At 47.9% G+C, this 17,787-nt stretch overlaps 2 protein-coding genes across 2 annotated transcripts; one reads left to right on the top strand and one right to left on the bottom strand.

Moving 5' to 3' along the window:
- Nucleotides 1-5,743: 5,743 nt before the first annotated feature.
- LOC113879726 (60S ribosomal protein L5-like) lies at nucleotides 5,744-6,745 on the bottom strand. The gene is given in 1 exon segment (XM_027521456.1): nucleotides 5,744-6,745. A coding segment is annotated over 1 exon segment (894 nt). The 5' UTR covers nucleotides 6,669-6,745; the 3' UTR covers nucleotides 5,744-5,774.
- A 5,341-nt stretch (nucleotides 6,746-12,086) lies between these two features.
- On the top strand, nucleotides 12,087-16,687 carry LOC113879938 (myeloid-associated differentiation marker-like). Its single transcript, XM_027521803.1, has one exon. It carries the CDS (start codon nucleotides 12,495-12,497, stop codon nucleotides 13,437-13,439), a length of 945 nt encoding a protein of 314 aa, XP_027377604.1. The 5' UTR covers nucleotides 12,087-12,494; the 3' UTR covers nucleotides 13,440-16,687.
- Nucleotides 16,688-17,787: the final 1,100 nt, after the last annotated feature.

Below are 17,787 nucleotides of genomic sequence, written 5' to 3'. Positions count from 1 at the left end.
GGTCCAAGGCCTCCACCTGGTGGCCACTCCACAGCCAGACACAGAGCCACCTCCAGCAGAGACCTCTGAGAAGTCAAGCTGCACCTCCCCGCCCTCTCACACTGGTTCCCAGGTGTCATAGCTGGGATGTAAAGCACTGGCTCTGGAAACCTGTCTGAATAAAAAGCACTGGCATTGCTGTCAGATGGACCTGGATTTGAATCCCTTGGTTCTTGACCTTACCTGGGGCCCCTCATCCCTGCAGTGGGCTATTTGGGACATGTCCTGTGGAGCTGTGCCCCCTCTCTGCATGAACAGGCAGCTCAGGGAGATGGCAGGGGCGAGGCTGGACCAGTGACGGGAATCCCTCTGGAGATGCCCAGTTCTTAGACCAGTTGCTAATCCGTGGCTGCACTTCATGGTTGCCTGATGTGGACAGTGCTTCTCAAAGCGTGGTCCTCGGACCAGCAGAACATCAAAAGGAAATTATTTGGAATACAGATTCCTGGGTTCCACCCCAGACCTGCTGAGTCAGAAGTTTTGGGATGGGGCCCAGCAGCCCTCCAGGTGATGCTGATCCTGGTCCAGTGTGAGAACACGGTGCTCAGGTACCAAGGTGCTGAGAAAGCTCCACAGGGCATTCCAGGGTGTTAGGCACTGGAAACATCTGAAGGTCAACAGGGCCACCCTACCCCCACCCATCTGCCTCACTCCCCACCCCCAGGGATTCTGGTTCCTTGGAGCTGAAGCAGGACCCAGACACAGATCTAAATAGCAACATGCAGCTGATCCTAATGTGAGTCGCTGCTCTGGTATGGACACTTCCTTACGTACACTGTGCATGCTCTTCCTTTAGAGGACAGGCCCTGCAGCACAGGACAGGTGCGCTCTGCTAGGTCACTGGACTGTGCAGAGAATAATCACCAGATATTGACGTTTAGTGGTAGCTTGAGCTATGACATGCATGGTGCTGGATGACTTGTATGTAATATCTCAGAAGAGCCCAGCGAATTGTTAGAATTTCCTGCTTTACAGTTCTAAAAACTGAAGCACAGAGAGGTTAAGTCCTTAGTCACACAGCTACTAAATGACAGAATCAGAATTCCAACCTAGTTCTCTCAGACTCCAGAGTTCACCACTTCTGCTTCCTTTTTGTACAACAAGAGCAGGAATGAGGTGCTGAAGGTCACCATGCAGGGCACCCATCACTCCTGCTGTACTTTTGCCTGGAAGCTCCCTAGTGCTGCAGCATCAACTTCAAGATGTGATGAATGGACCTCGGAGCTGGGTATCACCTCAGGAAATAATGCCTCCTGCCTGGGCATAGATGTAGTTGGGAAAGGAAGGTGAGGTTTCATCCTGGACTCACAGGATTCAGGGTGTTAAGGAATTTGACACTTGCCCCATCCCAGCTCAAGTGTTCCTTGCCCTCTCAGTGCTGGGTGGTGTCCACCAACACCCAGATCAGAGAGGAGAAGGAGAAAGGGAAGAATCTTAAAGAGTAGAGAAAATATAGATCTATTTTACTGTTAAAAATGCATTTTCAAAAAGCAAGAGAGTTGCAGTCCTGAAGAGATGAAGGCCTCTGGTCCTTGGGGAGGGCTGATACCACCAGGCGTGCAGCCCTCACTGCTCTTGATTCTCCTGGAGATGTGGTGAAGCTCCATGGCTGCCCTGGCGTCCTCCACTGAGCTGTGTCCCACCCCACTGTCCTGCAGACACAGGACAGAGAGGAGACAGGGGGCTGAATCCAGGTGCCATGGGATCCGGGCCTTCCCAGCTCACACCCTGATGTCCAGGGCTGAAGTGGGTCAGGTGAGTTTCCCAGGCCCCTGACACCCTGGACTCGGCAGGTGTCTGGAGCAGACCTGGCTTCACCCATGAGCCCAGGGCCCAGGCAGGGCCAGGCACGGAATCCAGGTCCTGAGGCCACGTGTGCCCTCCAGGGGCTCCCATCCACTGGGTGGGACTGGGGTGCTTCAGACTTGGCCTCAGACCCAGAGAGGCTGGAGCAGTTCTCACAGGAGCCCAGGGCGCGGGGAATGTGGACACAGATGTTTCTACAGTGCTGCTTGCTCAGCACATTGAGAATAGAGCTCTTCAGTGAACCCAGGAGCTGACACTCTGTCCTGGGTCCCTGGTGCCACAAGCCCTATAGAAGGGCCCAAACTCAGGCCCATCCCCTGCCTCCTGCTCCCCAGACAAGCTGCCCCCACTTCTCAGACTGGGGCTCCAGTTGTCCTCTCCCCAGCCGGCCCCCTGCTCCTCCACTAAGACACAATCTTCACCCTCCACTCAGACCTGATGTCCTGTCTGCCCCCATCCTCCGTCCCTGCTCAGGACGCCTGCCTTCTCCTCTGTGAACACAACTTCCAGATGTGCTGATGGTCAGGTCATGGGTCACCCTCCCTTCCACCTTCTCAAGGACAGGCCAGGCCTTGTTCACCCAGGTCCTCAGCCTGTGGTCCAGAGTGGCCCAGAGCAGGTGCTTCATAAAACATCCACTGAGCTAGAATGCAGAGTTCCAAAGAATAGCAAGGAGAGATACAAAAGCCTTCTTCAGCAATCAATGCAAAGAAATACGGAAAACAATAGAATGGGAAAGACTAGAGATCTCTTCAAGAAAATTAGAGATACCAAGGGAACATTTCATGCAAAGATGGGCTCGATAAAGGACAGAGATGGTAGGAACCTAACAGAAGCAGAAGATTTTAAGAAGAGGTGGCAAGAATACACAGAAGAACTGTACAAAAAAGATCTTCACGACCAAGATAATCACAATGGTGTGATCACTCACCTAGAGCCAGATATCCTGGAATGTGAAGTCAAATGGGCCTTAGGAAGCATCACTACGAACAAAGCTAGTGGAGGTGATGGAATTCCAGTTGAGCTATTTCTTTTTTATTTATTTTTATTTATTATTATTATTTTTTATTCAATTTTAATTAAAAAAAAATTATACATGTGTTCCCCATCCTGAACCCTCCTCCCTCCTCCCTCCCCATACCATCCCTCTGGGTCGTCCCAGTGCACCAGCCCCAAGCATCCAGCATCGTGCATTGAACCTGGACTGGCATCTCATTTCATGCATGATATTTCACATGTTTCAATGCCATTCTCCCAAATCTTCCCACCCTCTCCCTCTCCCACAGAGTCCATAAGCCTGTTCTATACATCAGTGTCTCTTTTGCTGTCTCGTATACAGGGTTATCGTTACCATCTTTCTAAATTCCATATATATGCGTTAGTATACTGTATTGGTGTTTTTCCTTCTGGCTTACTTCACTCTGTATAATAGGCTCCAGTTTCATCCACCTCATTAGAACTGATTCAAATGTATTCTTTTTAATGGCTGAGTAATACTCCATTGTGTATATGTACCACCGCTTTCTTATCCATTCATCTGCTGATGGACATCTAGGTTGTTTCCATGTCCTGGCTATTATAAACAGTGCTGCGATGAACATTGGGGTACACGTGTCTCTTTCCCTTCTGGTTTCCTCAGTGTGTATGCCCAGCAGTGGGATTGCTGGATCATAAGACAGTTCTATTTCCAGTTTTTTAAGGAATCTCCACACTGTTCTCCATAGTGGCTGTACTAGTTTGCATTCCCACCAACAGTGTAAGAGGGTTCCCTTTTCTCCACACCCTCTCCAGCATTTATTATTTGTAGACTTTTGGATCGCAGCCATTCTGACTGGTGTGAAATGGTATCTCATAGTGGTTTTGATTTGCATTTCTCTGATAATGAGTGATGTTGAGCATCTTTTCATGTGTTTGTTAGCCATCTGTATGTCTTCTTTGGAGAAATGTCTATTTAGATCTTTGGCCCATTTTTTGATTGGGTCATTTATTTTTCTAGAGTTGAGCTGTAGGAGTTGCTTGTATATTTTTGAGATTAGTTGTTTGTCGGTTGCTTCATTTGTTATTATTTTCTCCCATTCTGAAGGCTGTCTTTTCACCTTGCTAATAGTTTCCTTTGATGTACAGAAGCTTTTAAGTTTAATTAGGTCCCATTTGTTTATTTTTGCTTTTACTTCCAATATTCTGGGAGGTGGGTCATAGAGGATCCTGCTGTGATGTATGTCAGAGAGTGTTTTGCCTATGTTCTCCTCTAGGAGTTTTATAGTTTCTGGTCTTACATTGAGATCTTTAATCCATTTTGAGTTTATTTTTGTATATGGTGTTAGAAAGTGTTCTAGTTTCATTCTTTTACAAGTGGTTGACCAGATTTCCCAGCACCACTTGTTAAAGAGATTGTCTTTAATCCATTGTATATTCTTGCCTCCTTTGTCAAAGATAAGGTGTCCATATGTGCGTGGATTTATCTCTGGGCTTTCTATTTTGTTCCATTGATCTATATTTCTGTCTTTGTGCCAGTACCATACTGTCTTGATAACTGTGGCTTTGTAATAGAGCCTGAAGTCAGGTAGGTTGATTCCTCCAGTTCCATTTTTCTTTCTCAAGATCGCTTTGGCTATTCGAGGTTTTTTGTATTTCCATACAAATTGTGAAATTATTTGTTCTAGCTCTGTGAAGAATACTATTGGTAGCTTGATAGGGATTGCATTGAATCTATAAATTACTTTGGGTAGTATACTCATTTTCACTATATTGATTCTTCCAATCCATGAACATAGTATATTTCTCCATCTATTAGTGTCCTCTTTGATTTCTTTCACCAGTGTTTTATAGTTTTCTGTATATAGGTCTTTAGTTTCTTTAGGTAGATATATTCCTAAGTATTTTATTCTTTTCGTTGCAATGGTGAATGGAATTGTTTCCTTAATTTCTCTTTCTGTTTTCTCATTATTAGTGTATAGGAATGCAAGGGATTTCTGTGTGTTGATTTTATATCCTGCAACTTTACTATAATCATTGATTAGTTCTAGTAATTTTCTGGTGGAGTCTTTAGGGTTTTCTATGTAGAGGATCATGTCATCTGCAAATAGTGAGAGTTTTACTTCTTCTTTTCCAATTTGGATTCCTTTTATTTCTTTTTCTGCTCTGATTGCTGTGGCCAAAACTTCCAAAACGATGTTGAATAGTAATGGTGAAAGTGGGCACCCTTGTCTTGTTCCTGACTTTAGAGGAAATGCTTTCAAGTTTTCACCATTGAGGATAATGTTTGCTGTGGGTTTGTCATATATAGCTTTTATTATGTTAAGGTATGTTCCTTCTATTCCTGCTTTCTGGAGAGTTTTTATCATAAATGGGTGTTGAATTTTGTCAAAGGCTTTCTCTGCATCTATTGAGATAATCATATGGTTTTTGTTTTTCAATTTGTTAATGTGGTGTATTACATTGATTGATTTGCGGATATTGAAGAATCCTTGCATCCCTGGGATAAAGCCCACTTGGTCATGGTGTATGATCTTTTTAATGTGTTGTTAGATTCTGATTGCTAGAATTTTGTTTAGGATTTTTGCATCTATGTTCATCAGTGATATTGGCCTGTAGTTTTCTTTTTTTGTGGGATTTTTGTCAGGTTTTGGTATTAGGGTGATGGTGGCCTCATAGAATGAGTTTGGAAGTTTACCTTCCTCTGCAATTTTCTGGAAGAGTTTGAGCAGGATAGGTGTTAGCTCTTCTCTAAATTTTTGGTAGAATTCAGCTGTGAAGCCGTCTGGACCTGGGCTTTTGTTTGCTGGAAGATTTTTGATTACAGTTTCAATTTCCGTGCTTGTGATGGGTCTGTTAAGGTTTTCTATTTCTTCCTGGTCGAGTTTTGGAAAGTTGTACTTTTCTAAGAATTTGTCCATTTCTTCTATCTTGATAGAAAATTGTAGTTTGGTTTAATTCTCAGCAGCTCGTTCCTGAGCTCTAAGGAAGCTTGCCTTCTTCTGAGCTACCCGATCTTTCTTCTGGGCAAGTGACATTTTGGGACGGTTCCACCTCTTCTTTTTAACTTCTTTCTTAGGCTTCTTCTCATACACTGGATTCTCTCGTATTGCAGCATGAGCTTTCTTATACATCTCCTCCATCATGTCTGGAGTTACGTTGTTCTTTATGTACTGAGAGAATTGTTTCTTGTAAGCATCTTCATCTTCCTCAATCAGGTAGCGCATGTAATCTGCAACGTTTTGCCCCATGATGTGCTTTCGGTGTACCTCAGCACTGAATTCTTTGCTTTCTGAATCATAACCAGGGAACCGTTTGGTACTGTGAGGGATAGACAAGCCTCCATCGACAGCTCCCTTTAGGGCCCCAAAAACTTTATTCCCGGTAGTAATTCTGGCAAGTCCTGCATCCAGGTAACAGGTGAAGGCACCAGGTTGACCATCGATGCTTTCCACATTGTATTCATCTCCAGTCACCTCGACTTGCCCTTCATAAATTTTGTCCATACCAAACCTATTAAGAAGCCTGCGGGCCAGCAGCAGGCCAGTACAATATGCCGCAGCATAATTTGTCAGGCCAACCTTCACACCATATTTTGGGAGTTCGTGAGCATAAGCTGCACAAACTATCATATCTCCTTCTATACGGGCATAAGCAATCTGACAAATGATATCTCTGTTCGTTACACGAACAATCATTCTGTATTTAGGTGTGTTGTACTTATTTTTATCTTGGATTACCAATCGTTTCCGAGCATAGTAGTCAGTTTTGCCCTCTCACCTTCTTCTGAATTTCACTTGGTATCTCTTGAAGTAGGCCTTGTTCTTGACAACTTTAACAAACCCCATCCTGCGGATCAGAACCCAGACTCCGCGGCTTGCCACAGAGCTGCAGAACCAGCACAGCTCCGGGGGGGAAAAAGCCAGTTGAGCTATTTCAAATCCTGAAAGATGATGCTGTGAAAGTACTGCACTCAATATGCCAGCAAATTTGGAAAACTCAGCAGTGGCCACAGGACTGGAAAAGGTCAGTTTTCATTCCAATCCCAAAGAAAAACAATGCCAAAGAATGCTCATACTACCACACAATTGCACCCATCTCACACACTAGTAAAGTAATGATCAAAATTCTCCAAGCCAGGCTTCAGCAATATGTCAACCATGAACTTCCAGATGTTCCAGCTGGTTTTAGAAAAGGCAGAGGAACCAGAGATCAAATTGCCAACATCTGCTGGATCATGGAAAAAGCCAGAGAGTTCCAGAAAAACATCTATTTCTGCTTTATTGACTATGCCAAAGCCTTTGACTGTGTGGATCACAACAAACTGTGGAAAATTCTGAAAGAGATGGGAATACAAGACCACCTGACCTGCCTCTTGAGAAATCTATATGCAGGTCAGGAAGCAACAGTTAGAACTGAATGTGAAACAACAGACTGGTTCCAAATAGGAAAAGGAGTACGTCAAGGCTGTATATTATCACCCTGCTTATTTAACTTACATGCAGAGTACATCATGAGAAATGCTGGGCTGGAAGAAGCACAAGCTGGATTCAAAATTGCCAGGAGAAATATCAATAACCTCAGGTATGCAGATGACACCACCCTTATGGCAGGAAGTGAAGAAGAACTAAAGAGCCTCTTGATGAAAGTGAAAGAGGAAAGTGAAAAGGTTGGCTTAAAGCTCAACATTCAGAAAACAAAGATCATGGCATCTGGTCCCATCACTTCATGGGAAATAGATGGGGAAACAGTGGAAACAGTGGCTGATTTTATTTTTCTGGGCTCCAAAATCACTGCAGATGATGATTGCAGCAATGAAATTAAAAGACGCTTATTCCTTGGAAGCAAAGTTATGACCAACCTAGACAGCATATTGAAAAGCAGAGACATTACTTTGCCAACAAGGTCTGTCTAGTCAAGGCTATGGTTTTTCCAGTGGTCATGTATGGATGTGAGTGTTGGACTATAAAGAAAGCTGAGCGCTGAAGAATTGATGCTTTTGAACTGTGGTGTTGGAGAAGACTCTTGAGAGTCCCTTGGACTGCAAGGAGGTTCAACCAGTCCATCCTACAGGAAATCAGTCCTGAATATTCATTGGAAGGACTGATGCTGAAGCTGAAACTCCAATATTTTGGCCACCTGATGCGAAGAGCTGACTTATTTGAAAAGACCCTGATGCTGGGAAAGATTGAGGGCAGGAGAAGGGGACGACAGAGGATGAGATGGTTGGATGGCATCACTGACTCAATGGACTTAGGTTTCAGTGGACTCCGGGAGTTGGTGATGGACAGGGAGGTCTGGTGTGCTGTGGTTCACGGGGTTGCAAAGAGTCGGACACGACTGAATGACTGAACTGAACTGAGCTGGAAGGGCCCACATTTGGTCACAGTTCCTAATGTCCAGTCTGTCTCCCTGGGCTCTTGTACCCTAGTGAGCTCCCAGCCCCCAGCACATGCTAGCCCCTCCCAGGGCTTTGAGGGAGCCTGCTCAGTCTGTGGGTTTGGGTTCAGTGTTCCTCACTTTTTTAATCCCTCTTGTTAGACATCTGCCACCCTCCTATCCTGGTTGCGGAGCAGGGGTGGGTGGGGAGGGGGAAGGATTCCCAGAGGAGTCTATGTAAAGGAATGGTACCAACATGGGCTTCCCACTGAGTCCCAAATGCTTAATGTGGTGCCCAAGGCTTGGATTGGCCTGTCCCTGCCAGACTCTGCTCTCATTGCTCAGACCGCCTGCCCCCTGTCTTCTGCCCCTTACCACAGTAAGTGCCCCTCCCGTAGCACAGCCCTGGTTCAGGAGCCCCTCATTTCCTCAGGGTGCACCCACCAAATTCCAGTCCACTCTCTGAAAAGGGTTTAATCCAAATATTGGAAAATACAAAGCAATGCACATTTGCAAAGTTTTCAACAGTCACCTTCTAAAGGGTCATACAATGGGGTTCCCCAGTGTCTGAGACTCACAGCGGGGGGTCTGGTGATCTAGAGAAGGGGGGTCAGTCCAAATGCCCACGGGAGCCAGGTGGGAAGGAAATAAGTAAAGGGGATGGAGAGGACTAGGGCCCTGGAAAGGATGAACTGCAGCTGTCAGGGGTGGTGGAAAAGATGCCCTGTGCATGACACGAGCTCATGCATATAAAACAGGAAAAAAGATACAGATACTCCCTACAAACACATGTGCATGGAGGTACACACATGTCTAAATATGATTCAGAGCATATGAAATGTATTGAAGGCTGTACATGAGGTTGAGGACACGGATGGAGGGCTGGATGCTCCTGTGAGCAGGCAGGAAGCCTGGCCATGCCCAAGAGGGGAAACTGGGACGTGCGAGATGATCATAGTCTGGCTTTATGTCAGTTATACACTAGAATAAGAGAAATATGGAAAACTACACAAAAATATGACTGGAAAACAATATAGAGGATATAGCAGATGCTCAGCTCCAGCCACCTCCCCAAGGGAACACAGCCCCGTGACATCGGATCTCCTGAGGCTTTTAAAGGAGCAGGAAATTTGGATTTTGTGTGAAATTAAAACAATGGGCAGCTACCAAACACTTAGGGAAGAAATAATACCTTTTCTACATCTCTTCCAGAAAACACTGTGAGGGAAAACTAAACGCATTAAGAGACCGCCTCCAGTACAAACTCCTTTATGGCCCCTGATCAGGAGCGAACCAGTCTTGCATGAGCTTATGTTCAGAGTGGGGCAGGGCCTTTTGGATCCTCTCTGAGGGGGAGGGGGACGGGAACAGGTAGCTGGGATGACTGAGTGTACCATGTGCCAGGCCCTCTAATGAGCCCATCACATACTTTTTATTCATCGACTGACACAGAGTAGGTATTCAGCCCATTGCTCAGATGGCGAAACTGTGGTTCTGTTAAGTAACTTGCCAGGTTCCTCTATGACACACAGCCTCCTTGTAACTCTGGTGTCCATATTCCCTCTTCCTCCTCTGCCCTTTTGGCAACTCCTCCTTCCTTCCTCTGTCCCGGTCATGACCTTTCTGGCTCACCGTCTTCCAGACTTCCCGGCTCACTGTCTTCCAGTCCACACGTCTGGCTGCTGGGCAGGCAGGGCTCAGCCACATCCAGGCTGTGCTCTGACGGGGGCACCATGTCCAGGCTCACAGATGAGAGTGGAGGAGGGGCTGCTGGGAGACTCAGGTAAAGCTGCTGCTTTCCAGGTGGGGGAACTGAGGCCCAGAGAGGGCACAGGCCTGACCCAGGGTCACACAGAAGGAACCTCATCCTCTCCTTCTCCAAGCCCTCCCTCTGTGGCATGAAAAGGATCCAAACTTGTTGTTTACCCTGAAGCAGCATGTGTGCATGTTTGTAGCTCAGTTGTGTCCTACTCTTTGCAACCCCATGGACTGTAGCCTGTCAGGCTCCTCTGTCCATGGAATTCTCCAGGCAAGAATACTTGGGTGGGTTGCCATTTTCTTCTCCAGTAGCATATACAGAGTAAATTCAGAGAGGTTATGGGAACAAAGTGGAAGATAGATAGTGTGACACCCCCAGGGCCCTGCCCCCACCTTGGCAGTGCCCACTGGGAGGCCTGCAGGCTCCAGGGCTCCATTGGCAATTGGGCTCAAGGAGCTTTGTGAGTCCAGGGAGGTTCTCAGGTTTGCTCTGTGTTTCTTTTTCCAGCCTCAGCTTGTCCCAGGGTTTATTATCAGCAAAGGCGACAAGGCCCCTGATGGCAGGAGGCTGGCTGGGGCTCAGGGTGCTGGCTCTTCAGCCCTGGGGACCTCTCAGCAAATAGTCCCTTGGAAACAGGGCAGCAGTCCCTGAGGAGGGGGCGGGCTGGGAGGGGCCTCACTCCCCCAAGACTGGACCCTGGAGGAGCCCCTGTGTGAGCAGGACTGCAGCCCTGGCTGGCGGGACTGTCTTGGGCAGGTGACCTGGGCAATTCCGTGGTCTCCAGGGTCCTGCCACTCTGGCCACGTGTCCCTGTCACAGCCCTGAAACCCCTTCAGGCCCCTGTTCTCCTGTCTCAGTTCCAGTCCAGGCCCCTCCTCCATGGGAAGGTTGGCTCCATGCCTGCATCTCTTCTGGGTCAGAAGACACCTATTGGGCCGCCTCAGGGCCCCTGGGACCCTGGGATCCCCCCAGTCATCTCCACTCTGCCCCCCGCCCCCACCCCAGTCCCAGGAGCATCCTCAGGGCTGGCCCCTCCCAGGGGTCCTGCAGGGGCCTCCTCTTTCAGCTCCTGCCCTTGAAAGGGGGTGATCATCCGTCCATCCCTACCCCCCTCCCTGGGTTGCCCTGAAAGACTCCACGTCAGCATCAGACACAGCATCCTTGTTCATTTCCAATCCCTTCTTCCCAGCTTCGAAGCTGCTAACCGGTCTCCCAGGCCAGGAAAGTCCTGCTCAGGTTAAGACTACTCCTAGATCTTTCCAGACTCGCATCTGGATGGGAGCTTTGGAGCTTTGGAGCTTAAGAGCCAAACAGTATGTTAATTTATTCTGTATTAATATACTGTATTAAACAGTATGTTAATTTATTCCAAACAGTATGTTAATTTAATTTTAATGATTCCTCTGTTATGCTCCACCTTGGAGTCATGCTGAGTTGGGGGGTCTCCCTTCCCCAGTGGGAAAGAGTCACATGTGAAGGAAAAATTGAGCAAAAGATTCAAAATGTTCCTACTTCCCATGTCATCTCTTCCCCACAGCCTTGCTGTCACCCCATGGCTCCTCCTTGTTCACTCCTAAAGCCTCCCTCCTCTGGGTGGGGCTGTGTCCCCTCAGATGGCAGCTCCTTCTAGTGATGCTGCAGGGAGGAGAGGCCAGGGCAGGTGTGTCTCCAGGTTGCTGTGGAAGGAGGCCTGAAGGCGGGTCCTGGGTTCCAGAGCTCCCACCCGCAGGCCTTGCTGACATGTGGGATGTAGAGCAAAGGGTTCACACTTACAGCTTTGGTATGTTTATCTGGAGTTTCCACTTTATGGTCATGCCACCTTAGGGAAGGACTTAATACCTCCAGCCTTTATTTTCTCATCTATAAAATGGGGTTAGTGCTACCATTGCAATCCCTTTTTCGAAATCCTTAGTGTCAGATCTGCTCCTGAATTCAGACTTTTTCAGCTCCAGATAGATGACATGGTGCATCTACTCTGTAGGACATAGTATTCAACTATGGTCTGAAAGTATGTTGTAATTAAAGACATTAGTGCTTCTGCAACTCATCTTTTGAACATTCACAATAAGTGAAAAAAAAAAAAGAGAGAGAGATCATAAATTGTCTCATGTCTCTTCATGTCAAATTTTGTTACCAAACAATTTTTTAAAAATTTGTTTTCAATTTTGACAGCTTTGAAGGGTTGGGATTGCAGATAATGACCATCCTACCCTGTGTCTCCATAGATAATGGCATACAGCTATTTAGAGAGACCCAAAATGTTCGTGGTTTGAGGCTAGACCACACCCAGCTGTGAGGCTTGGGATAAGACAAGTCTCCTGACAAGGCCAGGGGTGATGGGTGGGGGGAACCATTCTGGAGCAGCTGTGCTGTTACCCAGTTGTCTGAGCCATTGGTTCCAACTCCACAGATCCTGAGCCTCAGCGGTCACAGGGCCCTGTGTCACTTCCAGGCGTCTGGCTTAACCCACCTTCGGAGCCAGATCTTTCTCTGGTGGATCCTCAGCAAAGACCACTGCTGTACCGGTGACAGTGACATGCCTGGACATCGAAACATCATGCCCACTAGGGCATCATCCCCAGACTATGATGACTTTTGGGCAGGGTTCTGGTACTTCCGCTTGCCAGAGCTCTTCTCCACCTGTGTGGCTTTCTCCCTGGTAGCTGACATGGGCTTTGCGAGAGGGGACATAGGTAACTGGTCCATGTCCATCTGGTGCTTCTGTTTCGCCATGACCCTCATCATAGTCATGGTCGAGTTATGGAGGCTCCCGTCCCACTTTCCTTTCTACTGGTACAACTTCCCTGTCACCTATGCCTGCTACGCTGCCCTCGTCTGCCTCTCGACCTCCATCACCTACTCCATCACCTACGTCCAATTCCTGCTTTATGGTCCTTCCCGGGACCGGGCCATCGCTGCCACTGCGTTCTCCTGCATCGCGTCTGTGGTTTATGCCCTGGATGTGGCCTGGGTGTGGGATTGGTATGATCTCAGTGATATCCCCTGCTATGTGCACACTGTGCCAGGCCTGCTGAAGGTGCTGGAGACCTTCGTGGCCGGTGTCATCTTTGCCTTCCTCAGCAACACCTCCCTGTACCTGCACCAGCCGGCCCTGGAGTGGTGTGTGGCCGTGTACTCCATCTGCTTCATCCTGGCAGCTGTGGTCCTCCTGCTGAACCTGGGTGAACGTGAATACAGGCTGCCAGTCCCCTTCTCCATTTACCAGCTTGTGCTCAGCCTGCTCTCCGTCCTCCTCTATATCAGTGCTCTGGTCCTCTGGCCGCTCTACCAGTTCAGTGAGGAGCTCGGCGGGCAGCCCCAGAGGCCCAGTGATGGGGACTGCAGGGACGAGCTCACCTACGACATGTGCGCCTGGGACCAGCGCCTGGCTGTGGCCATCCTGACAGCCGTCAACCTGCTGGTTTACGTGGCCGACCTGGTGTACTGGGCTCATCAGGTTTCTGTAGGGACTGAGGATTAGCCCAGGGACTCCTGATCCTCTGCTCACAAAGGTATCCTCACCAAGCTCTGACATCCTCTGATGTCCTCTTCCTGGCCTCTCTCTCTGTCTCCTCATATCCTTCCCCATTTCTCCCTTCCCAAAGCACTCAGTGCTCAGGTGCCCAGAGGAAGGGTAGGGTGCTAGGAACAGCTGGGATGGGGTCTGAGATGTAAAGGGAGCAGGAGGGAGAGGTGGGGTTGCAGCTGTCCTTGGGGGCACCAAATATCTGGTAATTGCTGCCCCTTCTCTCATCAAGACCGGCTGAATGTTTGCTCCCTAAATATTTTCATAAATCTGCCCCTGCCCCCTCCTGGAGTGTCTTTGCTCAAGGCCCATCATCACATACCTTGACTACAGAATTAGCCTCCATCCATTTTCCTTCTATAGTCAGAGTGTCAGTTTCAGAGTGAGCTTCTGACTGATCAGTCCCTCCTTAGAGAATGGCAGTGAGGCCTCCTCACTTACAGCTAAAATCCAACCTATGTCTCTGGTATTCAGATCCATCCACAGTGGGCCCTGTCTGCTGGTCCGGCAGCACCTCCCTTCCTCCCCATCTCACCTGTCTTGCCCAGACTCAGAAGCTTGTGATGACTTGCCCGCACCAGGATGCTTCACAGAAGGGCAAAGGCTGAGAACTGTCAGTCTGGGAGCAATGAGGCATGGAGCTGGTGGGATCCAGGGAGGCTTCTGGTAGGAGATGACTAAGAGTCAAGCCTTTAAGGAGAAGTTCAGGCTCACAGGAAAGAAGAAAGGATATTTAGAATTAATTGATTTGCTCAAGGATCTCATGAAGTTTCAGCGGCAGAGCTGATGTGACTGCAGCTCGTGTGCAGCAGGGAGGAAGGAGGAGGGAGAAGGGAGAATTGAGCCTGGCCGTCTGGAGGCTGGTCTATTTGCCCACTTGGGTCAGGAATGAGGCTTTAGGGTGGCACAAGGTGAGGAGTTGGAGCTGAGACACTTCCCTAAAGCCAGGACTATGGGGCCTGCAACCTCAGAGCAAGGGTAGGCAAGGAAAGGGCTGCCCTTCAGATAAATATCATATGACATCCCTTATATGTGAAATCTAAAAAGAAATGATACAAATGAACTTACAAAACAGAAAGAGACTCACAGACTTAGAGAATGAATTTATGGTTGCCTGTATACCCTGTTTTATTTAAACTGGATAACCAAGAAGGACATATAGCACATGGAACCCTGCTCAATGTTATGTGGAACCTGGATGGGAGGGGAGTTTGGGGGAGAATGGATACATGTATATGTATGACTGAGTCCCTTTGGTGTGCATCTGAACCTATCACAGCGTTGTTAATCAGCTATACCCCAACGCAAAATAAAAAAGTTTAAAAACAAACAAACAAAAACAAAAGCATGCCCTTCAGGAAGATAAAAGGACAAAGTTGATATCTGCCTCCAAAGGAATTTGAGATTTCTCTGAAGTCTCCACAGGGGAAATAGAATTCTCAGGTCTTCACTTCTGGTGTATTTAGACCAAAGTGTACCTGATCCCTGAGATCCAACAGCTCCAACCTGGGAAATTTACGCAAGTGGGGACCAACAAGCGACTGGCCTGAAGGGTCCTGAGCAGAAGCAGGTGCTGTTATTCTGGCTGAAGCTCCCAACCCAGGCGGCAGGACCCTCCCAGGAAAAGGGCTCCTGTACAAGGGCTCACAGTGTGATGACAAAGTACCCGAGGGAAAAATCAACTGTGAGTACCAAGAACTCCAGTGAACACACACCAGTCTGAAAGAGACAGCAAACGGGTACACGTGTGATTAAACACATTAGAAAAGACATCATGAAAAAAGTACAGGAAAATGTGAGAGAGAACCTTAATGAGTCGAAGAGTGACCCTCACCCCCCAAAAAAATACCCATGTTTATGGCATTATTTAGAAGTAGGACATAATTATTTAAGGATCTTGAGATGAAAATCATCTAGGATGGAGGGTGGGCTGGCAATCCAGTGACTGGTGGCCTTATAAGGGAAAGGACAGAGAAGTTTGCACACACTGAGAGAAGATGACAACACGAAGGCTGTGGCAGAGATGGAATAAGTGGCCACAAGCTGAGGGGTTTGAAATATTACTAGTGGAAATGAATGAGCCTCACCTGGAGCGCTGGAGACAGCATGGTCCCCCTGACACCTTGATTTCAGACTTCTGGCCTCCAGTACTGTGGGAGAATAAATTCCTGCTGTGTTAAGCAATCAAACTTAGAGTAAATTGTTCCAGTAGCCCTAGGAAACTAGGATGAGTTTCCAGAAATGAAGATATTTCTTAAGTTTACAGAGAAACCAGCCTTCTGCCGTAGAACATGGTGATCACATGGATCCCAAGCCTCTTGTCATATCCTGTGTCCCCCATGTCTGAGACTCAGAGGGGAGTCTTTAGAGAAAGGTGGTCAGTCCAAATGCTCACAGGAGCCAGGAGGGAAGGAAATAAGTAAAGGTGGTGGAGAGGACTAAGGCCCCTAGAGAGGACCAGCTGTACTTGTCGGGGGTGGTGGAAAAGCGAGATGCCTGTGCATGACAGGGTCTCAGGTTTATAAAACAGGAAAACAATCTACAGATGTGCCCTACATACATGTACATATATGTCTCCATATGATGTCAGAGCATGTGAAGTGTGCTGAAGGCTGTACATGAGGTTGAGGACACAGATGCTCCCTGGAAGGATGGGTGGATGCTCGTGTGAGCAGACAGGAAGCCTGGCCACGCACAAGAGGGGAAACTGGGCACGTGTAGATGATCATAGTCCTGCTTTATGCCAATTACATATGAGAAGAAGAAAATATAGAATGTGCTAAACAGAGATGACAATGGAAAACAATATAAAGTAAAGGGCATAGCAACTGATTCATGAGACTTCTAAAGGAGCTAGAAATCTGGATTTTCACGAGAGATGAAAACACAGTGCATCTACCAAATAGTTCAAGAAGAAACAAAACTGATTCTACACCATCTCTTCCTGAAAATACTGGGAAGGAAAAACAAACACATCCCTGGGTCACTTCCAGGACACACAGGTTTGCCTGATCTGGAGCAAATCAAGCTTGCACGTGTTTGTGTCCAGGGGCAGAGCCTTCTGGGTCCTCTTAGAGCAGCAGGGAGAGGGGAACAGGAAGCTGGCATGGATTGAGTATGTTGTGTGCCAGGCCCTCTGATAGGCCCTTCACAATCTTTCATTCACTTAATTGACACATTCCCTGGTTGCCCAGTGGTAAAGAATTTACCTGCAATGCAGGAAGTGGAAGAAATGTGGGTTTAATCCATGGGTCAGGAAGAGCTGTTGGAAAAGGAAATGGCAAACCAGTCTGGAAATTCTTGCTTGGAAAATCCCATGGACAGAGTAGCCTGGCAGGCTCCAGTCCAAGGGACTGTAAAGAGTCGAACATAACAGCATACATGCACAGGTATTAAGCCCACTGCAGAGATGGAAAAACTGAGGCTCAGTGGGTAACGTGCCAGGTTCCTCCATGCCCCACATCCTCCCTGAAATTCTTACTGTCCATCTCACCTCCTCCTTCCTTCCTCTGTCCTGGTTGTGACTTTCCCAGCTCACTGTCTTCCAGTCCACATGCCTGGCTGCTGGGCAGGCAGGACTCAGCCACATCTAGGCTGTCCTCTGATGGGGGCATCATGTCCAGGCTTACAGATTAGAGTGGAGGAGAGGTTGCTGGGAAGCTCAGACAAACCTGCTGCTTTCAGCAACCCCCATGCCTCTCCTTCCTAAATCCTCCCTCTGTGCCATTAAATGGATTCAAAGGCTCCACATCAGCATACAGACACAAAATCCTTGTTCATTTTCAACCTCTTCTTCCCAGCTTGGAAACTGCCATCCAGTCTCTCAGGTCACAGAAATCCTCATTCACGTGGGATTACTCCTAGATCTTTCCAGACTCCCACCTGGATGGCAGGTTTGGAGCTTGAGCCAAACATTATGTTATTTATACTGTGGTTCCTCCAGGACACTCCATCTTGAGTCATACTGGGTTGGTGTCCACTGTCCCAGTGAGGAAGAGTCACATGTTAAGGCAAAGTTGAGGGGAGGGGATTCAGAACAGTCCCTACTTCCCATGTCATCTTATTCCCATGGCCTAGCTCTCATTCCATGGCTCCTTCCTGTTCACCCCTGGAGCTGCCCTCCTCCAGGTGGGGCTGTGTCCCTCAGATGGCAGCTCCTTCCAGTGATGCTGCAGGGAGGACAGGCCGGGACACGTGGGTCTTCAGGTTGCTGTGGAAGGAGGCCACGGCCATGAAGGCGGGTCCTGGATCCCACAGATGCAAGCTTTGGTCTTGGGCTCCCACCCACAGGCCCTGCTGACAT

This window comes from Bos indicus x Bos taurus, chromosome 21 (genome assembly GCF_003369695.1).
Source record: "Bos indicus x Bos taurus breed Angus x Brahman F1 hybrid chromosome 21, Bos_hybrid_MaternalHap_v2.0, whole genome shotgun sequence".
NCBI lineage: Eukaryota > Metazoa > Chordata > Mammalia > Artiodactyla > Bovidae > Bos > Bos indicus x Bos taurus.
The sequence above is the reverse complement of the archived record's forward strand: the minus strand, read 5'-3'. Positions and strand labels throughout refer to the sequence as shown.